Source organism: Microtus oregoni, unplaced genomic scaffold (genome assembly GCF_018167655.1).
Source record: "Microtus oregoni isolate MIOR12 unplaced genomic scaffold, Mior012 000069F_ref0000032, whole genome shotgun sequence".
Lineage (NCBI taxonomy): Eukaryota > Metazoa > Chordata > Mammalia > Rodentia > Cricetidae > Microtus > Microtus oregoni.
Window position 1 is genome coordinate 8,345,916 of NW_024543976.1, and position 23,335 is coordinate 8,369,250.

General features: G+C 43.2%; 1 protein-coding gene across 2 annotated transcripts in view; it reads right to left on the bottom strand.

Moving 5' to 3' along the window:
- Window positions 1-23,335, bottom strand: part of Gramd2b (GRAM domain containing 2B) — a 90,717-nt gene that overhangs the window by 59,298 nt on the left and 8,084 nt on the right. Inside the window, exon 1 of one of the 2 annotated variants that reach the window (XM_041641467.1) lies at window positions 3,364-3,599. The exons of the other annotated variant lie outside the window; for it this stretch is intronic. Within the exon in view, the coding sequence (XP_041497401.1) occupies window positions 3,364-3,446 (83 nt within the window). The 5' untranslated portion in view covers window positions 3,447-3,599. Of the gene's footprint in view, window positions 1-3,363; window positions 3,600-23,335 lie in introns of those variants that run through there. 2 annotated transcript variants of the gene reach the window in all.

Consider the following 23,335-nt stretch of genomic DNA (forward strand, 5'->3'; position numbering starts at 1 on the left):
TGTAAGTGATGTACGGGTGGAAAGGAGGTTGAGATGGTCTATGCGTGTCCAGAATTAGAAGGATTAAATTTGGGCAGAGAACTCTGTGTTTTAGAGCAGGCTATGGAGAGCCACTCTGGCGTATAGACTCTGAAGTAAGGACCAGGGATAAATTACCATTCAGTGTTTATATCTAGAGAGGGAGAAGATGTGGGCTGGAATTGGAGCTGCTGTTGTATTCATCCTGCTCAGCTCCTCAGAGCGTCAATGCTCTCTCTTATTTGTAAAATGGAGCTATAACAATACCTATCTCATTCTGAGTGTGAAGCGTTGAGCATCTTCCCTCTCACATAGCCAGCATTCTCAATGATGCCCACTGTTATTACCTAGGAGGCTAGGTTCTGCATCACGAGGCGGAGCGGTTAGGGTGCCGTTCTCATAGGTTTCCCACAAATGTTTACTGAGACACTTGGAAGCCCACAGGAGTAAACACAGATGTCTGGTAAGCTAAAACGACCCCAAGTGACATCATCACACTAGGATACCCACAAGGATGTTCCCTCTTTAACTCTTATCCTCCTGATACTAGAGAAACAGTTGAAGAGCTCAAAAGGAAATGTCTAAAATCTAGACGGAAGCAAAAATGACTCCGGCTGGCTTAGAAAATGCTACCTTGTAGAGACAAATAAGTTAGCAAAATTTGCCACATTTTACCAAAGACGGCAATAGACAAACATCTCAACTACAGGCAAGATTCAGTTAGCGGTCAAACTTTCTATGGTACCTTGTCCACTTCATGAGGCAATGGCCGCATTTGAGCCTTGCCTGTCCTACAGCTCTTTTGAGTTCCAGAAGGACAGATGCAAAACCACATTTACCTTTGAACTGACCACATGATTGTACAAGTGGGTACTGTGGTGCTTGTTAACTGAAATGAATTTGTGAAGCGGACTCTTCCAAATGAAAGGAAGGCTGTCCCGGAGCTATGAGCTTCAGTGTGGTCTGGCTTATTATCTTCTATGAAAGTATTCCCCAAATATCTAAGCTTTGAATGAACAAAACTCGTACGGATGCTAGAGCAGAGTTTCCTATCAATCGGAAGTGTAGCCTTATCTGAGGATCTAGACAGCTGAGACGCAGAGATTTCAAAGCCTGGCAGCTGTTTGGTGGATCTGAGCCACCGTTCCTTGGGTAACTGGAAGTAGACTGCCTTGGGCGCATCTTGGACTAGGCGTTTCAAGACCTAGCTTCTCGAGCCCTGCTTCTGCCACGCAATGTTCCAGTCACCATGCCTGTAACACGTAGAAAGGACTGTCCACACTGAGCTTTCTCTAGAGAAATAAAGTATATACAAACATGATAATGAGCAAAGGAAACAGGTGGTATTTAAGAGTTCATCTCTTTCTTAGAGCTGAGTTATTTATTTAGTCAGTTCATTTTTGGTGTTTTAAGACAGGGACTTTCTCTGTAGCCCTGGCTGTCCTGGAACTTGCTAAGTAGATCAGGCTGCTCTCAAACTCATGGAAAGTCTCCTGCCTCTGCCTCCAGAATGCTAAGATTGAAGGCATGCACCTTCATACCTGGTCATAGATCTGAATTATTATTATACAGTTAGGGTTTTATTTTAGGGTGAGAAAAACACCCACATTTTATGAGAGTTTTACTTCTGGCGACCTTGTCCCCTCACCAACATGAATAGGAAATACACTTCTCGACCTTTTTGGTAAGACCAAGTGGAGGATGAAGAACATTAACTTAAGCTGCTGGACACTGGACAGCAAAGAAAAGAGAGGTCGGGGGAACAGAGACCTAGGAGAATGTATGGCCATGGCCTTGAAACCACAGACCACAGTGGCTAACAGCTCTTCCTACCAAATTTCCATGTAAACACAACTGAAGGAGTCTAGAGCTGTGGTCCCCGGCCTTCCTAACGTTGCGACCCTTTAATACAGTTTCTCACGTTGTGGTGACCCCCAACCATTAAGTTATCTTCATCGCTACTCCATAACTACAATTTTGCTACTGTTACGAATCGCAATGTTAATAAATATCAGTGGTTCCCACTGGTTTTAGATGGCCCCTGTGAAAGAGTCATTCGACCTCCAAAGGGGTCGTGACCCAGAGGTTGAGAAACGCTGACCCAGAGTCTGCAGTCATGTATGACAGTTGAGGACTCTCGTACATGTGGAACAAGTTGGTGATTCACAAAAAGAAAAAAAAACAATAGCAACAACAAAACCCCTACATGATGGTCATAGAGATTGAGTCTTCACTATTAGAAATTATCATCGATAGCAGTATCAATAAAACATTCTAGGCTCACCCACAACTTAATAACATGAAAAAAATGGGCTAATTCAGATATTGGTTGCGCCACTAGCTAAAGTTGCGGTGCTACATTCTGACACATTACGGCGATAGAGCAAATCAACAAACAGTGACTCTTTTTTTTTTCTTTAAAAAGAGGAACAAGAATAAAAATCATTTAAAAACCACACCTCTGGATTATTATCTGGATTAAAACCAAGGCATTTAAGAAAGGAAAAAGAGTTTCCTTACAGGACGTAAACCCTTGTGATGGAAATATTTGTTCTCAGCCTGAAGAATTTACAGGTCAGATCTAATGTGCAAACCTAAAATGCACGTCAGTGCTTCAAGAGCACAGGCGCAGCAGTATCTGAAGTGTTTTTGGCTTGGTACAGACTTCGGTGTTCCTCCACAACACTATAAAAGGCGCGTCTGTGTGTGTGTGTGTGTGTGTGTGTGTGTGTGTGTGTGTGTGTTTGCACAGACTGGGGTTGGGGGGAGATAAAGTATACTTGTTTCCAACTCCCTTGTGTGGAAACAGTGAAGAGGAGTTCTGAGAGACAGCCACGAGCTTTAAATCAAATAAACTGCACGTTATTGTGAAAGCGATCAATACAATGACATGCCACAACCAGAGACACCTGGATCTCCCTGGATATCATTCAGAAATACAAGAATTAAAGCAAATTTTAACGTGATCTCTTGACATGGCGCCAAGATTTGAGAAGTTTCCCCGAGAACTCTTTGGGGAATTAGGAAACATCGATTATACTTTCGCATGCATTCTCATCACCACCGGACTGCAAGATAGACAATGCGTTCTTTAATGAGGGTAGGAAGGGAGAAAGGAAGAGAAAGAGCTTGAGAAGGAAGGAGGCGAGGAGGAAGGGATGGAGGGGGAGGGGGAGAGACACACACACAGAGAAAGACAGATGAGAGAGAGAGAGAGAGAGAGAGAGAGAGAGAGAGAGAGAGAGAGAGAGGGAAGGGCCGTGTCTCCACAAGTTTAGAAAGCCTTTCCCATCGGAACGCCGGCTAGCAATTCGGTCTGGGCGCGTCCCCCCAGAGGTCACTTACTGGGCCGGGCCAACTTTGCCTTCTCTCTTGCCGAGCACTTTGGCGGGCTTGGCGTCCTCCACCTCTTGCTGGAGCTCAGTCATCGGGATCGCGTCCCGGGCGCACCCCAGGACTCGGCTCCCAACTCGGGGCTCCCCGCTCCCAGCCCTCTGGAGCCTTAACCCTGCGCATCCAGGGGGCAGAGCTCTGGAGCCGCCAACCTGGACACGTTGGAACGGGTGCGATTGGTCCGAGCCAGGCTGGGAGAGCCCAGAGGGAGGGAGGGAAGGGGAGGGTCGAAGCAAAATGACAGCCCTTTTCCCCAACCCACGAAGCAGAGGGAGAGCAAATGGAAACCTGTTGAACTCGTCTTTCTGGGAGAGGACGCTAATTGGCTAAGCAGGTGAAACATTTGCCTAACAAGACAACGCAGTAGCCGTCGGCTGCTTTGGGTCCCCCCCCCCCCCCCCCCCCCCCCCGGCCTTGCGGGTAATCTGGGGTGGGGGTGGAGAGGAATGGGGTGGTAGGGCGGGCGTGGGGTAGACTAGACAGGAAGTGGACCGCATTGAGTGGTGCGAGCTCACACGAGTGACCTGCGAGCCGGCCCTCTGCCTCGCCGAAATCATCCACGTATAGAGTGTTGTCTTACTGGGGACACCCTCTCCGTGCTAACAATAAAGACCCTCGGTTTGTCAGGTGGGGACAAAAATAATAAGTAGTCACCTTCTTAACCCCAGCTAGTTCTTCGGTGGGTAAGAGATGGGAGAGGCAGTGAAACAATCATCGAAACCTCCTTAGCAATCTTGGCGGGTGTGGTTTGGCTGAATAATATAGCATTATCAAGCATGCATCTTCCATAGCAGATGTGTTTTTATGCATATACGCATGGAGATTTGGGGGCGCCCCACCTTCCGCGGTTCTGAATGATGCTGCTATGAACCCCTTGATTGCCTGTTAGAGTCCATGCTTCCATTCCTTCGGATGCTTATCTAAAAGTAGACACGCTGAGTCACATGGTGCTGGGTGCTTAATCTTTTGCAAAGCCATGGATAGGCCCTTTAGATGCATGAATAGGCTAAGTATTCAGGCGTACCCTTACAGCTGAGTTAAATCGCTCTCAAAGACTTTACTGCGTCTCATATTAGGACTTCAGTGGTGTTACTGTAACTGAGGCAGAGCTAGGGGAGGTCATAGAGATGGATGGAGCTTGTGGGTAAAGTTTCAGAAGTATCCTGCTTTGTTTTACCTGTGAAGTTTTCATTACATCACCAAACAGCTAATTGTTTATTCTTCCAGATATTTTTTATTTTATAAACTTCACTATAAAAATGGCAAATAGATAAAAACATTGCGCGCGTGCGCGCGCGCGCGCGCGCGCACGCGCACACACACACACACACACCACAGAAACAAAGTCTATACAAGTCAATGAACTTCTCTACAGGCTGGGCAGTGGTGGCGCACTTCCCAGCACTCCAAGGGCAGAGGCAGGCAGATCTCTGAGTTTGAGGCCAACCTGGTCTACAAAGCAAGTTCCAGGACAGCCAGAGGTACACAGAAACCTTGCCTCAAAAAAACCAAATCGACATTCAGGACAGAAGCTCTGGTGCCTCACATTCAATTTAAACTTTCAGTATTCAATATATTTTATGCACTTATCCACCACCAAAATCACAAAGATTCATGCACTTATCCACCACCAAAATCACAAAGATGCATGACAGAATCAGAACCAGGAAAACACTCAGCTTTATACCTTCTTTTATAAGTCAGGTTCATCACCTGCATGAGTCTTTTTCATCTAATATTTAGATTTTCATGTTCCCTTTTCATGTTGTATGGTATCCGTATGTACGTTTATTTACTTATTCCCATATATTATTGACTAAATCCCACAGATGAGAGAGAACGTGTTTTTTTTTCTTTCTGAGATTATGTGACCTTGCTTAATATAATCCATCCATTTTCCTATCCTACAATTTGTTAAACTCCATTCTCCTTTAGAACTGAGTAGTATTTCAACACACACACTCACACTTTTCATGATCCATTTATCCATTAATGGCTAATGAGGTTGATTCCAATTCTTTGCTATAGTAAATAAAGCAGCAAAATAAACCTGGGGGTGCAAATGTTTCTGTGGTAGGGTATGGAGTTGTCTGGACATGTGCTAGAGAGAAATAACTGGGTTCTGTGGTAATTTTATTTCTATTTTTTTTGGAGAAATCTCCAAACTGATTTCCACAATGGCTGTAATAATTTGCACCCCCCACCAACAGTGATAAAAGTTCTCTTCCAATTGCCATACAACCAAATCAAGCCCACGGTGTGTACAATGTGACGACAATCAATAAGGAAGTCTCATGTGTAGAACAGATGCAGACGACATTGCTTAAGATGTGATTTTGAAAGTGCTTTGACCTTGCGCTTCTATGAAACTCATCTCTTTTCTTCCTTCGGGTCTCTGGAAATTCTTATCTCAGATCCAAGAAGAATTCCAGCTCATAGATCTTCCAGTTATTGAAATAACTTTGGTAGAAAACTCTGAACCCATGTCTTTGGAGGTAGAAGCTTCAAACAGGTAGAATATTGGTCAAATGTTGACCTTTACTTAGTGTTGGTCAGAAAACGCCGCACACATGCACGCATGTCTTTCCCAGTTCAAGGGCAGAGTTCAAAGAATGGGTTTGGAAATTTGAGTGGAGGTGTGGTCGTGGTGTGTGACCAGATGGCTACCGAAGTCACAGAACATGGCAGGGTATATGTTTGTTAGTCAACATGACTGTGCATTACCTGGCTTCTCAGGCCAGGAAGGTTACTCACAGTCTGATGATACATTTTGGAAGGTGCCTATGAGTTTCTGAGATTAAAAACTGGAGACTCTATCGTAATTTAGACATGCCCAGTGTTCATGGCCAAAGTATCCCTGCTTTCGGTGACCGTCAGTTATCAGAAGGGGACGGTGGGAAGACTTGGAGGGATTAAGAAGAAAGCTGTGCAGGGACACTGGAGAGCTTCATTCTAAGACTTACAAGTTGTCGGAGTCAAAGTTGAGAACTATTACTGGAGGCTAATCACTTTTGGATGCTTTGTCACATTAAATAAGAAAGTCTGGTGAACACGGCCCTTACAGTGGAAGAGCGAATCTTAGGCCAAGGGACACCTGCTCTGGAGCCTTTAAAATAACAAAACATTTCAAATCAACAGGATGGTTTTGAACCAGTATTTCCCAACCCAGGTAACAGTGTAAACTGGGACATTTAATCACTCAAGATTTCTACCTACAGATGAAACAAAACCCATGTTTCCCATCTGTGTTGAGAGGAAAAGGGCAGCGTGGCAAAGGGTCCTAGGGCCGGAGGGTAGCTCAAAACCACTAGCATATATCTGGGTCCCCAAGCACATAGAGGTGACGCAAAACCGTCCTCATTTCAGAGCTCTTTAGAGTTTTAAAAATTTCTATTGATTGCTTATTTATTGTTTTTAAGTCAGGGTCTAGAGCCTGGTGAGCTCTCACCGCATTTGGTGGTGCTGAGGACTAAACCCCAGAGGCTGTGCCTGCCAGGCAAGCACTGTACCCACTGAAGTGCATCTCAGCCCTCATTTCAATACTGCACAAAAAATGCAGCGAATGATGCCACGTGCTACGGTTTAGATAAATGTTCCTTCCAAGCCTATGTGTTAAAAGGTACGGTGCCCAGATCAAGAGGGCAGGACTGTAGAGATGGTAAATCCTTAGGGATGAGGCCTAAGGGCATGCGGTTCCGTCACAGGGGCCTATCCTCAAGAATATTGGGACCCTGACTCTTCCTACTTTCTCTCTTTTGCTTCCCTGCTACCAAAAGGTGTGCAGTCCCCTCGGGCATGCTCTCTCTCCACACCACACTTTCTTTTAGCAGCTTCCAAAGCAATGGCACAACTGGTCATGGACCACAATCTTCAAGACTGTGAGCCCAAATGAACCTTTCCTTCCCTGTAAACTGATTATCTCAGTTATTTTGTTATAGTAACGAGAAGCTAGCATACCACCTAAACACTAAATTGAAACCTGCCCCGTAGGTTAAAAACACCTGCCTATTTTCTAAACGGTAAATGTTATTGACCACAGCTCGTGAGTGGGAAGGCTTTCGAGGTCATCCAGATGAGTTCTGCACACTTTGGATAGAATCCAGGCTCTTAGGGATAGTGAGGGGAGCACCTGGTACTTGAATTTAGGTCTTCTGACTCAATGCCAACAAAAGGAAACTCCTCTAGTGAGGACTGAGAGATGTGCTTATCTATTGGTATAAAGATAAGAACTTTGGGGACAGCTTATTACCATGTTCATCTAGAACAATAATAGTGTTGGGGTTCCCCCAGGGCCTTTGACCTAGACAGTCATAGGTTTTTGGCTCAGTTAACAGTACCAGGCATGCATTCCATCGTGTTCAGAGACAACTTTTTTTTTTATTTTTAAATTTATTTAACTTTATTTTATGTGCATTGGTGTGAGGGTGTCAGATCCCCTGGAACCGGAGTCACTGACAGTTGCGAGCTGCCATAGGGTGCTGGGAATTGAACCTGGGTCCTCTGGAAGAGAAGTCAGTGCTCTTAACTGCTGAGCTATCTTTCCGGCCCTGAATGCCAACTTCTTAACACTATTTAGGTGTAATCACTCTTGCTTCTGTTGGAATTCATTTGCTTGACTCTGCTTCACATATTTATATTTCATCTTTATTTTACTGGGAGAAATAGAAAACTTGCCTACCATGCCACAAGATTTAAAAACCAAACTTCCATCACCTTTAAAAGGTGAGTCTGATCTTCAGTGAGTTCAACAACAACAACAACAACAACAACAAAAACCCCACAATGCTCCCGAGAAGATAAAGACCCTGTTTTCTTGCCCTCCAGTGGGGTGCTTGTAGGATTGTAGAAGCTGGAATAATGCAAAACACATTCTGTTGATGGCAAAGAGCTGTGTTGGAGCATATGTTGAAGGAAAGCCCCAGTAGGGGCCACAGGTGTGAATACAAGATCTGCAAAGAAGCAACATAACAAAATGCAGAGAACAATGGTCCACGAGGTGCCCAACTCAAACTGGTATACCTAGAGTGCAACCCCTACATCTGTGGTTCAAGTAATGTGTGGAAGAGGGAGTGGAAAGATTGTAGGTACCAGAGGACCCGGATGTCTCCTGTGTGACAATGTCTTCTCTGCATGACAGGAAAGCTGTACCCATAACATCTCAACAATATAATTGCCTAAATGACTTGCAAAATGACAGCTTCAGCTGATGCATGTCTTAGTCAGCGTTTCTATTGCTGTGAAGAGATACCATGACCACAGCAACTCTTGTTTTGTTTTTGTTTTTTGAGACGGAGTTTCTTAGCGTAGCCCTAGCTATACTGGAACTCATTTTGTAGATCAGACTGCCCTCAAACTTGCAGAGATCTGTCTGCCTCTTCCTCCCATGTGCTAGGATTAAAGGCATGTTGCCATCATGTCTAGCAGAGCACAGCAACTCTTATAAAGGAAAACTTTTAACTGGGTTACAGACTCAGAAGTTTGGTCCATTTTCATCATGGTGGGAAGCATGGCAGGATGCAGGGAGACAGTGCTGGGGAGGAGCCAAGCCTTCTGGGTCAGCAGGCAGCAGCCTGGCCTGAGCATCTGAAACCTCAAAGCCTATGCCCCAGTGACACACTTCCTCCAACAAAGCCACACCTACTCTAAAAGGCCACACCTCCTAGTACCACCACTCTCAGGTGACCAAGCCTTCAAATCTAGGAGCCTATGGGAGCCATTGTTATTCAAACCACCACAACATGTCAGTGTGGATGGAAAAAAATTTCCCTTCCGTAGATGAAGAGTTGTAACCAATGGCTGCTGAGAGAGGGAGAATCAGTCTTCTTCATGGACAACCACCTTCATAGGTTATCCAATCCCAAGTGACCAGTCCTAAATACATGCCTATACAGGAAACAACTTCAGTAAGTTGTGTGTGCATGCGTGTGTGATTGTACACATATATATGTATATTTATTACATATATATGAATGTGCATGTAATAATAAGCATTCAAGAAGATGAGGTTATGAATTTGAGAGAGAGTAGGTGGATACAGGAGGAACTGAAGGGGCAGAAGGAAGAGCAGAAGTGATTTAAGTCTTCAGACCAGCCTAAATTCAAGATGTGAATACCAGGAGCTGGGTCACTAGGGAGCTGCTTTAAATATATGAGATACAAAAGTGAACAAAACAGTAAAATCTCATCTTGTTATGAATCCTCCATTCTAGCCATAGAAACCAAAACTTGAAAAGTACAACCAGTCTTCTATAGTCATATATTCTGTCTCCTCTGATGTAACTGATTGCAGGTCAAAATCTAAACAGGCCTCCAGTGGGTCTGTCTACACTAAACATGTATGGAGTCTCTCCCCACTTGTATGAGAACTATTTACACATAATCTCCACAGCATTAGGGACTGTAAATGACTAGAAGGTAAATGCAGATTTGACACGAGGTTTTATGGGGGTCTTGAGGCTCGCTGGCTTTTGATCTTAGAAACAGTCCGCAGAGGATGCTGATGGACCGCTGGATCTGAGCGGCAGCAGTTCTCAATGCGTAAGAGATACAAAGACAACGAAACAGAAAAGAGGAGAGGGAGAGGGAGACTTGCTCTACCTAGGATGGTGGGATGCTCCATCGAGAGGTGACTGCTCAGCTGAGCTTTGAAGGACAAGAAGGAGGAAGCCCATAGAGATCTGGGTACAAAGCTAGCCCGCTGGAGAAAAGAGACAGGCAGATACTGGGACAGGTCGCGAGCTTGGCATATTCTAGAAACAACAAAAAGGCTGCTACTCTGTAGTTGTGTTTACTGTAGGGAGGGAGACAGCCAATGCCTCACACAGGTAATGGGTTTTCTGTCTACTTTTTTTTTTTTTAAATCAGTTCTCTCCCTCAAGAATGGAATGGCCCCCAAAACAAGCACCTTGTCTGCTGTATTCACTACTCTATCCAAAACTCTGCTTCATGTTAGATGCTGTGGTGGTTTGAAAGAAAATGGAAAATGGTTCCCAAAGGGAGTGGCACAATTAGGAAGTGTGGCTTTGTTGGCGTGGGTGTGACTTTGTGGGAAGAAGTGCGTCACTGTGGAGGCAGGCTTTAAGACCTCATGCATCCTCAAGCCACACCCACTGTCTCAGTTCTCTTCTTGTTGCCTGCATATCAAGATATAAAACTCTCAGTTCCTTCTCCCACACCGAGTCTGCCTGCACACTGCCATGTTTCACCGTGATGATAATGAACTGAACCTCCGATCTGTAAGCCACATAATTAGATGTTTTCCTTTATATGAGTTGCTGTGGTTATGGTGTCTCTGCCCAGCAATAGAAACCCTAAAACAGATGCTCAGTAAAAATCTGCCAAGTGAATGAATCATTGGGCAGCTGTTTATAACCACTGATGCCCGACCACACTCCTGTAGACTTCTGACTAAGATAACACTGGCATTTGGCATCCCCCCCCCCCCCACACTTCACAGTGGAGGAGAGGAGTGAATGAAAAAGAAACAGAATGGAAAATAAAAAGAAATAATAGGAACTCTGTCCTCACAACTGGTAAAACCATTGGCTCATGCTAGTTGAGTGCAGATGCCCCTAGCCCAAGGCTCCCAGATGGTCTAGCCCACGAGCCACTATATATAATGTACAGGTTCAGACAGAGCTGCGGAGTCTAGAAACTTGCCTCGTTTGGGGATGGTGTCATCAGTCATCGGACTGGCCTTTCTGCCCCCCCCCCCCCCCCCGCCCCTTTGGCAGCTTGCTTTTCTGTCCCGCCAGGCGCTTGACAGTGTGGTCCACCGTTGTCCTTGTCATGTTGTCCCGAAGCAGCTAATGTTTAACTGATAGAGTCGTTTCTGCTTATCACACTCTTCGTTACTCCTACTGCATGCTTTTTATTGCTTCTTCTGACTTTATCTCTTCCTTTTTGACAAATTCAATTAGCGTTTTCTCATCTTTTGTCTACACTTAGCCCAGAAGAAACACGCCAGAAGGGTTTCAGAAATGTTGTTGAGCAAACATTAAAGATTCGCTCTTTTGTCAGTTAGCTACAGATTTACTTTGCATTTTGTCTCAGTCTTAGAAATAGTTAATTTGTTTGAGGCGAATGGTACCCAGCCACCCCTCACTTCCTCTCTCTGTTTCTTCCCTTTATTTTGCGCCCCCTTCAACATTTTTTTTGGGGGGTGGGGGGTGATTTTATGAACCAGGCCATATTCTGAGTGATGGAGGTATAGAAGCAAACAAGCAGCATGCTTGCTGTAAGTGACTTTGTAATCGTGTGGGAGAGCAGACCCACAGGTATTTCCCAAGCATGTCTACACTGACTGTCTTGTTTCATAACTGGGTACTTGGTACTAAGTGCTGTCAAGGTGTCGAAAAGTGGGAGAGAGAAGAGACTGGCCATTCTGTCCCCGTGTCTAGGTCACACAGAAGCAGCTGCCCTCCCCACACTGACAAAGCCATTTCCCCTTCCCCAAATTGACAAAGTTAGACCCCCCACCCCCACATCTCCATAACATTTTAGAACTGGCCCTAGCCTGGAAGTCAGGAGAACTGGGCTCCAGTCCAAACCCTTAGTTTTGCGTTGGAATGCGAATCTATTAATGGAGCACAGAATGAAAGTACTCAAGCTGCCCTAAGGGCAGGGCTGGCTAGAGCAATAGCGTTTCTTTCTGCTTTGACACACTCTGAGCAGTGAGGAGAGGGGAGGTGACATACAAGTTTTGTGTGAACCAATTGCAAACAATTGAACAATTTCCCGAGGATAGGGTAATTATTACAGTCTATTCATCTGAGAGGACAGGGATTTTTGTCTTCTTTTCACAGAGCTGCGAGGTTTGCATTAGTTCTACTTAGAAAAAAAAAATTCCAACTGAAGTCAGCACCTTTCTCTGTGTGCTAAGGTCATAGATTAATTAAAACCAGAATTCCAATTGAATTTGCATTGTAACCAAATACATTGGCTAAAAATCTTGCTCCACATCAACTGATTGTTAATAATCTGTCTACCAAGTCATGCGTCACAAGGACAGTTGCTGGAGTGCTCAGTGTTAGAAAGTATAAAATATAAATATAAAATATAAAAGCCGATCCATAGTAGGCCGCGCAAAGCATCCCCTGTTGAGAACTGCTGGACGTCATCCTGGCTTCTCTATTGTCTTGGCTTCTCGCCTAACCACCAGATGTTGCCTGGTGTTTATTTTTTTGTCCTTGGGTGTTCAAGGGGTTGTTTGTGGTGTCCTTTCAGTAAACAGCTCTTCGTGTTGGAGCTAGAAGTTTCCCTAGGAGCGTGTAAGGCTCGCCCTCACAGTCAGACCCCCGACCGGGAGGTAGAATAAGAACAAGGTAGAATGAGAAGAGTCAGGCGGCCCTGAGACTCTTCATATGACTTCTACTGCCTTGGGTGGATGGCTCACTCTCTCGAACCTCACTTTCCTCATTTTGGGGGTGGGAGATGGGAACAGCAGAAGCATTTACTTCCTAGAACCCTTAAGGAATTTTTAGAAGATCACTGTATTGTGAATCGTATGTCAGACACGTAGTAAGCATCTAATCCTCTGAACTATTAACTATCATCATTACATTATCAACCAGAGAATTGCTTTTAACAAATTGGGCATGTGGCTGTCCCCAATTTATCAGTCCTCAGTATTTAAAGTCAACCCACAGTATACAGAGTATCAATGTCACAGGCTGGAGGAAGTTACTAATGCTACACGAGATGTGACCTATGTCATTCTCTCATCATTCAATCCTATTCAGGCTAATTTATTCCTGTCAGAAGTTAAGTCTATATCCTTAGGTTAGAGGCATAGATTATTTAATTTGTTAAATTTTAGCCCTAGTCTCTCCTCTTCTTGCCATCTCCCCCACTTTGACAGAATATTCTTCTTAACACAAAAGCTTTAGTTTAATTAGTACAAGAGTTATTTGAATTAGGAGTTAATCAGCGTTAACTCTTAGGGAGATTTGTGGTCGCTCTGCTTGGGACAATCCTGATTTAGTCCTGTCGCTCTGGCATACTTTTAATACAGCTCCCTTTCATTCCCCAACTATGACTCTGTAAAATGCAGTGGGGGCGGGGGGCGGTGAGGCAGTGTCTTCTTATGTAGTCCAGGCTGGCCTCAAACCTACAAACTTTTTGCTTCAGCCTTCCAAGTACCCAGATTACAGATATATATTACCACATCCATCTTTAACCTACAGTGTTGCCCACACCAAATATTTTAAGCGGGCATCCAATGAACCAAGCTTCTTTGCCAACCAGGGACTTCTCTCTGTCAGTCGCTGTGTTTCCAACATTTTTATTAAATGACTTGAAAGTTGCCAGCAAGTCAGGGTGAAAAAGTTATCCCAGTTGCTGGGCAATAGCCCAAGCTCATGGTCTACCGAGAGGAAGCCAGGGTACATTCTTAAGCACAGAGCTGGTGTCTCTCCATCCAATCAGAAGTTTGGATCTACTAATTCAGTCTTCCTGTTTCTTTTGACTTTATGAAACTCAGAGAAGCAAGTTTTGTTACTCACGGAGGTACACTATGTGGGGCTGTGAACGACCTGACCTCCTTCATGGGATGCTTTCCTGAACTGTTTTGCTTTAGTGAGAAAGAATGTGGAGGCTGCCTCTCCAAAGTCCCAGGCTCTGCCTTTCAGGTTAACCACTCAGGGCACATATTTCTTAGAGGCTTGGGTAGCTGATGACTACTGATGTCCAAGGGGTAAGCTCTGCCCTGAGAAAACCATAGCGTATGCCAGGAATCACAATGGCCTCAACATCCTTTTGTCTGTCTTTATCATTTTCCATCCATGTTGTTTTATCTATAGGGGTTCTGAAAATATTCGATACATCTATCTTAGTGGTCAGTTACTTGTTTGTATAGATTGAACAAATTCATTGAACATTTCAATATACATGAGTTAAGTTTCAATTTTAACCATGCATTTATTTATTTATTTAGAGACAGGGTTTCTCTGTAGCTTTGGAGCCTGTCCTGGCACTAGCTCTTGTAGACCAGGCTGGCCTCGAACTCACAGAAATCCGCCTGCCTCTGCCTCCCGAGGGCTGGGATTAAAGGCGTATGCCACCACCGCCCGGCTTTTAACTATGTTTTTTTTTAAAAGTTCCAACTGTCTTCTATGAAGGCTGGTTTTAAAAAAAGTGTGTACAGTTAGTAAAGTAACAGATGAACTAGAACAACACGTACCAAATTTTTAATCTCATTTTGTCTCTGTTTTGCGGTTAAGTGTCTCATTATCTCTGCTTTAAATATTGGATGATAAAACTTCAGGGATGACAAAGACTTCTCGGTTGGGACCTTCTCCATTGTTTTTTTCCCCATTCTTCTTTCAGTGCACAGACGGTAAAGTGTGTGACTCATCACCATGGAAACCTAGAGAATATCTGCTGAAAGTGTCCCAGAACTCTTAAGTTCTGTTTTTTTAATAGTGTGAGTCTTTACTTCTTGACTCCTGGTTGGTTGTGCAGGTGTAGTTGAGTTGGGGGAGGGAGTCAAAGGGCTCAAGGAGAACAAATAGGGTATTATCACATAACATGCTGAATACAGATTAGAACCTTTAGTTCTAGCGATGAAACTACAAGCATCAAAGATTCTTTATTTAGCTTTGTTCCTAGCCCTAGGTGGCCTTTTTGTGATTGGCGGCCAGCCCTGATCTGGCTTACTAGATGAAGGTAGTTTGGGGACTGAGATTTTATGCAATTAAAGGAAAAGGAAATGAGGCAGTGGGTGTGAAATGAACTGAGTGCTTCTGATATGTTAGGCATCCCTATGTGTGACATCTCACAGGGACAATAAGAAGCAAAGACTGGTCCTAGTGCCAGGGATGGGCTACTTCTCTCTGAGTTGTTGGTGTTGGAAATGGTTTGGAAATGTTCAATGTCAATTTTTTTTTTTTAAATTAGAAGATCTAGTTTAAGGGAAGAAGTGTCAATCATTTTGAAAATGAGAGTCAGTTTATTAGTCGTGGAAATATTATTTATGTATTTCGTATTACTGGCAAATGTACTTTCAAAAATAGGAATGAATGCCTTTAAGGCTTTCCTGGCTTCATGGGTCTGCAATTCATATGCCAAAAGCTCACTCTTTTAAGTGTGCACTTCGTGGATGGGAAAATGGCTCAGTGGTTAAGAACACTCGCCTTTCTTTTAGAAGACCCGAGTTTGTTTCTTAGCACCCATACTATGTGGCTGACAACTACTTCTAGCTCCAGGTAACCCAACACTCTCTTCTGAGCTCCCACAGGTGCCCGTATACATGTGCCAGACATTCACACGCATGCACAGAGATATACACATGAGTAAAAATTAAAAAAAAATTAAAATGTAAAGTTCTGGCCATGGAGGCACACACCTTTAATCCCAGCATGAGGGCAGAAGAGGCAGGCTCTGTGGGTGTGAGGCCAGCCTGCTAGTGAGTTCTAGGACAGGCAGGCCTATATAGACAGACCCGATCTTAATAACAAAGAAACAAAACAAAAACTAAACAAAGCAAGTAAACACCCAAAAAGTAAAGCGTACATTTCTTTGGTTTTTGTATCGCTAAACAGAATTGTGCAAGCATCATCATTGTTCAACTCCAGAGCATGTCATCATCCCCTCTCTGCAAACAGACAAAACCAAAGAGCAAACCCTTCAGAACTCTGTACCAACTAGTCTCATTGTCCCTTCCTCTACTTCCTGGGACTATTGTCTGCAGTCTTTACAGATTTGCCTACTTTGAACAGTTTATTTAAATGGAACCATGTAGCCTTTTGGAGCCAGTCTTTTTCATCTATGTCATAGCATGCAGGAGTATTTCATCCTTTATTGTGACCAAATAATATTCTAATAACCTTACTAGTCCCACATTTTCCATATCTATTCTTTAGCAGATTGTTATATAATGGCTGCTCATTATGAATATTATATGTTCATCATGAATTATATATTTATATGCAATTGTATGTGTATTATAAACAATACTGTGGCGAATATTTATATACCAGTGGTGGCTCTGTTGCTAGCCCAAGTTTCCTCCCAGCTTTGCTGAGGAGGTAGAAATGACAAAGAGCCATCAGCAGGTGTGTTGTGGACAAGCGCAAATTGGCTGGGACACATCATAATTCTATGTTCTTCTTTCCTTTGTTCTTTTTGGGGGGGGCGGGGTTTGAGACAGGGTTTCTCTGTAGCTTTGGAGCCTGTCCTGGAACTAGCTCTTGTAGACCAGGCTGACGTTGAACTCACAAAGATCTGCCTGCCTCTGCCTCCCTAGTGCTGGGATTAAAGGAATGTGCTACCATCACCTGGCTCTCTATGTTCTACTTTTTGAAGAACTTGCCAACCTGTTTCTTTCAAAGAGGCCGTATGATTTTACATTCTCAACAACAATGTGGAGGACCCAATTTCTCTACACAATTGTTAGTGACTGTCTTTATTTGTAGCCATGAAACCATTGTGGTTTACATTTTTATTTCTTAATGACAAGTGATTTTTAGGACAACATTCTACTGTATTTGAATGTCTTATCTGGTGAAAAAGCTGTTCAAATCCATTTTAAAAAGACTTATTATTATTATTATTATTATTTTGTGTGTGTGTGTGTGTGTGTGTGTGTGTGTGTATGTGTGTGCAGTTCTCAGTCACCCAACTTGGGTGCTGGGAATAGAACTCAGGTCTTCTGGAAAAATAGCATCCCTTTCTTAGCTGCTGAGCCATCTCTCTGGTTCTTCACTTTGTTTTTTGTTTTTGTTTTTGTTTTTTTTTTTTCTTTGAGTCAGGGTTTCTCTGTGTAGCCCTGGGTATTCTGGAACTTAGATCAGGCCTTGAACTCAGAAATCTGCCTGCTTCTGCCTCCCAAGTGCTGGGATCAAAGGTATATACCACCATGCCCAATTCATTTTGCTCATTTTTAAGTGTGCTACCTTTACTGTTGAATAGTAAGGGTTCTTAATACTAGACCATTATCAGATACATGCTTTGTAAATATTTTCTTCTATTCTATGCCTTTTCTCTCACGTTTATGCTGGTATATTGTTCTTAATTTATTATTGCTGCACTAATACTTTTAATTCCATATACTAGATTTTAATTACTTCCTTACTTTAGGAGGGCTACATATTTTAGCCCAGTTCTGCTACTTCATGAATTAAAGATAGGAGGAGCTGGGATACAGGGAAGCAGAAAGAGCGCGGGTTTAGAGCCTTCATCTAGCGCCTGGCTCTTCTCTTAGCTTTTCCACGCCTACTCCCCAGCTTCCTGTCTGCAGTGAGAGCAGATTCCATTTCATTAAAGTTATTGTGATGGTTGGATTAGCTCTCGAGGGGAGGACGTCTGCACACAGGAGACTGCTCAGAAATGTTGAGCTGGTGTCATTTTTATTAAGAGACAGAGGAGCTGGATCTAAGGCGGAGCCACCTGGCTGGTAAATTGTCACCCAGTCTCAGAGCGTTCTGACTGGATACTAAGACTCCATGGTTACCTACCAGCAAACTTGATAGGCGCATAGCAGTTATGATTTTATCGCCTTTGATCTCAGTGATCAACAACTCTTAGGGGTCTAAGGAGTCACAGATTAAAAATAGGCTGTCATGTTGGCCTAATGAATATTTTATCATGTGTTCTTGCTGTTACTACGCAGTGGCTATTTATGTCATTACTGGAGAATAACAGACGAACTCCCTCTTTATCAGACAGATATGGGACTGTAAGAAAGGTCACTTGATGTACAGTTAAATATTTACCATACTGTACAGCATTAGTTCAGAACTTTCATTTGGGTGAAGAAACATGTGAGGGCCAGTCTGTTATTGTTATTATAAAAATTATTTAAATTTATATATAAATATGTAAATTTACGTAAATATATCTCTATAAAAATATATTTAAATTTTTACTGTTATTTTATTTTATGTGCATGGCGTTTTCATTGCATGCATGCCTGTGCACCATTTCCATGCAATCCCAATCGAGGCCAGAAGGGTCCCCTGGGACTGGAGTTATAGATAATTGTGAGCCACCATGTGGATTGTTTGAATTGAATCTGAGACTTCTGGAAGTCTCAGTGCTCCGAGCTGCTGAGCCATCACTCTAGCTCTGTTTTATTATTATAAACCAGACATGGTGAAAGTTCAAAGTCAAATGATCTTAGTTCAGCCCGCTCCTAGAGGCAAGTGCTCTAGTAAGTGAGCAGGCGCCGTTCACCAGAGATACACTCATCAGTGTGTATCTATAGCCAGAGAAACTGCATATGGAATTTTATGAAATTTTTATTTAAACAACTCAGTCTTGCACCCTCTCCAGTCCCACATGGGGGAAGGAGAGAACGGGTTCCTACAAGTTGTCCTCTGACCTCCACATGCATGCCATACAGTGTGCATCCCCTTTCCCTGCCAAATAAAAAGAGAAAAAAGAGAAGAAAAAAACTCCTATCACTTTTTGGCCTTTTGAATAAGATCACTCACTAAAAGGTGTAACTCTTGGCCTGGACATACAGTTCAGCCACTGGAATCTAGGTTCACAACCCTGAAGACAAACAATAAAACTCCTTTTTTTTCTTTTTTCCCCTTTCTTTCTTTCTTTCTTTCTTTCTTTCTTTCTTTCTTTCTTTTTTTGTTGAGTCAGGGTTTCTCTGTGTAGCTTTGACTGTCCTGGAACTCACTCTATAGACCAAGCTGTGCCTCAAACTCACAGAGATCTGCCTGCCTCTGCCTTCTGAGTGCTGAGATTAAAGGCATGTGCCACCACCACCTGGCAAAAACAGTAAAAGTCTTAATTGATAATTAACATGTGATTATACTTCTCAGTGCTGAAGAGTTATCCATTAAAGATGCGAAATATAGAAAAATGGTATTTCTCTGTGTTGAAGATATTTAGGCATCTTTTGGGGGAAGAAAAGTCACCATTACCCTCTGCTGTGAGATGTTCACTGAGTGGAACCAAAGTTTCCTTTTCAGCTTCTTATCAACTTCCAATCCCCAGTTCCAGGAGACTTGGGGGACAGAAGACATGCTGTGGGATGAATTTGGAGATTTATGCTAATAGTGTGATATTCAAAGTGAGCACATAGGACTTCTTTTTGGTGTCTGTGTTGGCTATAGGGACTGGAGGTCCTGGAAGCAGGACCTGCGTCTTTAGCCATCTAGTTACTCAAAAAAGCTCTGCTTTTAACAGACTGCCTTTTATGTGTAGGTGCATGCTAGAGAGGAAAGGGAGTATTCTTAACCACCCCCTGGGAACTCTAGGGAGGAAAATATTCCTTAGTTTCGGTGTGAATTCCCAATCCTTCACTACCTTATAATCACAACATAGAATGTCTGTGAGTGTCAAGTACTTGTTATAGAAATACATACACCACACACACACACACACACACACACACACACACACACACAAACATGTCATTTCTCTCTTTCTTTCTTTCTTTCTTTCTTGACAAGTTTTCTCTGTGTAACAGCCCTGGAAGTCCTGGAACTCACTTTGTAGACCAGGCTAGCCTCGAGCTCACAGAGATCCATCTGCCTCTGCCTCTCAAGTGCTGGGATTAAAGGTGTGTGCTACCATTGCCTGGCCACACACGATATTTCATGTTTTCATGTTTACTATTGTACCTATTTCTAAATGCCCCCCCCCCCCCCGGGACTCTCTGCAGACAAAGGACAAGTATAGTGGCCCATGTTTTTAAACCTAGCTCTCTTGAGACAGGGAATTCAAAGACAGCTTAGTCTGCATTGTGAGTTCTATTCAGAGCTACAGAGTGTGACCCTGTCTCAAAATAACAGCAATGAAAACCACAACAGCAACAATAAAACCGAAAACCAAATTCTCCACAGTCTTGATTATCTTCATTTTACCTTTATAGAAAGTGAGACTCACCCACAAATGGACAATTTATCAATTAGGGAACCAGTTGCACACCAAGCAGTGCTCCTCACACAGATGCTAGGGAGCTCTCTGTGACTGCTTAAAAACATCACCCATCACACTTCCTAACCTCACCAGCTCCCAGAGGCACTCAGAACACATGCCACTGTCTCTTATACATAGATGGTTCCTGACATGCAATGGTTCAGGTTTGTGTTTCTTCCACTTCATGATGGCGTTAAAGAGAAATGTGTTCAACAGAAGCCATACTTTCATTGTGTGTGTGCACACGCGCGCACATGCACGCACAGGTGCTGTGGGTAAATGCCCATATTCGTGTGTGTACATTTTGGGTCTGTACACATGGGGGCCAGAGGGCAATCTCCAATGACATTCTTCAGTAGATGTCCACCTTGGTTTTTGAGACAGGGTCTCTCACTGGGACCTGGGGCTAACCAATTTAGAGACGCTGGCTTGTTCGTTAACTTCATGGATCCTTTTGCCTTTGTCTCCCCAGCACAGGGAGACTCCAGCTCATACTGCTATCATCACTGTTGCTGTTATTACTACTACTATTTGAGTGCTGGAGTCAAACTCAGCTTCTTGTGTTTGAGTGGCAGGAGCTTTTTTGAAATGTTGGCCATTTTCTTGAGGTGTGTCTATGGTGTTGTTAATGAGAATCCAGAGAAGCAAGCTGTGTCTGCAGAGACTAATGAGAACAGCAATGATGTGGACTGGTTGGAATGTTGCGGGTCCAGGGCTAATTATCTTATCTTGACTGCTTTAGAACCCTGAATAAGTCATTCCTTGTCCACCTCTGTGTTGGAACGAGCATCCTGTGACTAACAGATTAAAAACCTTTTGGAATCTATTAACTTAGCAGACAGTGAGCTCCAACCAACCCAAGAGCTGAGGATGTCATCAGATGGCATCTTGGGCCTATAGAAAAGCTCCCTCATCTTGCTGTGCTTGCCTCTCTGAGTGCCCATCCATGTATTTTAAACTTGCCTTGATTTAGGACTTTGTTCCATACGACTATAAGACTTCTTGAAACTGCCTCCGCATTGGAACATGGAATTTAGTTTAACCTAAATCCGTGTCCTGGGCTATGATCACTCAAAAAGGCTCCAGAAGAAACTCTCATTCCCGTTAAGGCACTGGTTCTCAATCTTCCTATTGCTGTGACCCTGTAATACAGTCCCTCATGCTGTGGGGACCCCAACCATAAAATTGTTTTCGTTGCTACTTCATAACTGTAATTCTGCTACTGTTATGAATCATAATGTAAATATCTGATATGTAGGACATCTGATAGGCAACCCTGTGAAAGAGTCGTTTGACACCTAGGGGGGGGGGTTCCTGGCCCACAGGTTGAGAACCTCTGCTTTAAGGTAACCGCTGTGGGGTTTTGTTTGATTTTTGGTTTTGTTTTCCTGTTTAGCTCACACCAGGGTTTGGGGAAGTAGCCTCATCAGGAGCTGAGGAGAATCTGTCCACTTTACCAGAAGCTCACAGAGCCGCGTAATCAGTGTAGGGCCAGCAATCCCATACTTCTCTCTATTTCTATTCCTGCATTTCCCTCCTGAGCGCTAAAAACCATCCTAGGGGGCATAAATAAACTGGATTCAATTACCATTGGATTCTGAAAATGGTAGGAATAGGCTGAGAATCCAAGACAAGCGAAAGGCAGAGACGCTGGATGGGGCGGGCCCATCGGTGCATTCGCTCCCATAGCTCGTTCCATTTTTATTAGTTTTACTTCATCGCATAGCAACACAGAAAACTTCCTCCTTTGCTCTGTCACTTGCCTTCCTCATCTAAGCAATGTAGCGAGTGACTGTAATCCATCAGTAGTGTAGTGAAAAGCACTCGGGTTTATGGAAGTGTTCCCACGCACAAGCCGCTATGCAAACACGAAAGACAGTCACTTGTACCCGGCTCTCTGTAAGCAGGTATTCACCTCGGACAGGATGCGCTTCCTCTCAAGGATCTGCATTGCTTCCCGGCTGCTCCATGCTTTGTCTTTCACTGAGTTGCAGGGGAAGCAGTTCCTAGGACTTTCAATTCAGTTCTCCTTGCCTGCTTTTGATCTTGTTAAGCAAATCTCAAATAAACATTGATAAAATCATATAAACACATCTGATTGTTTCTTTTCTTTTTTAAAAGTCTGTTAACAAGCTCTTAATGAAAATAAAGGCAATTAAGTTGAATTAATCTGTGTGGGTTGAAACTTTAAAGATGGGTTAAAAAGTAGAGCGTAGATGATTAGATAGATTATGCTTTTCTTTTGAAAAACATTTTTGGATTATCTGCAAATTTTAATAGCATGCAAATTTCTCAAAACCTTTCATAAAATTCTCTCTCTCTCTCTCTCTCTCTCTCTCTCTCTCTCTCTCTCTTTTTGAGACAGGAGTTCTCTGAGTAGTCCTAATTGTCCTGGAACTCTCTTTGTAGACCAGGCTGGCCTTGAACTCAGACATCCACCTGCCTCTACCTCCCAAGCGCTGGGATTAAAAGGTGGGCACCACCACCACCTGACAAATCTGACTTTTTTATACATTTTTTTTGTTGTTGCCAAAAAATGACATACTAGTAACAGGAGTCACTTCCAATCCAGCATGAATTCCTAATGGGGATTAATCCCCCCCAGCTGGCCAAACCACATTTGTTTCTTAACCAGCACTTGACAGTATGTGGCCAGGGTCAGGGTCTATCCATACCAAAAGCTCAGATCAGCCTGGTGATGAAGTCAGTTATAATCAGAAGTGGACACAGCTGTCGAGGGTCTGGGGTTATGCAATCTTAATTTTTTCTGTAAGAAACATCATGACTAAAAGTCAGGTACAAAGGTGAGTATATTATTTATTTATATATTATTAGAATGAGGAAGGAAATCAAATTATACTTTGAAAACGACAACGCATTCTGTAACATCTTCAAATCTAGAAAAGTAATCCTCATGCAGAATGAGGATTGGTTAATCACCAGAGTCTAATATATATATATAATAAATATATATACTTTATATTTTATAATTTTCACCAAAAGTAATTTGTTTGAATCCAAATTCGTTCTTGTAAACGCTAATTTATGT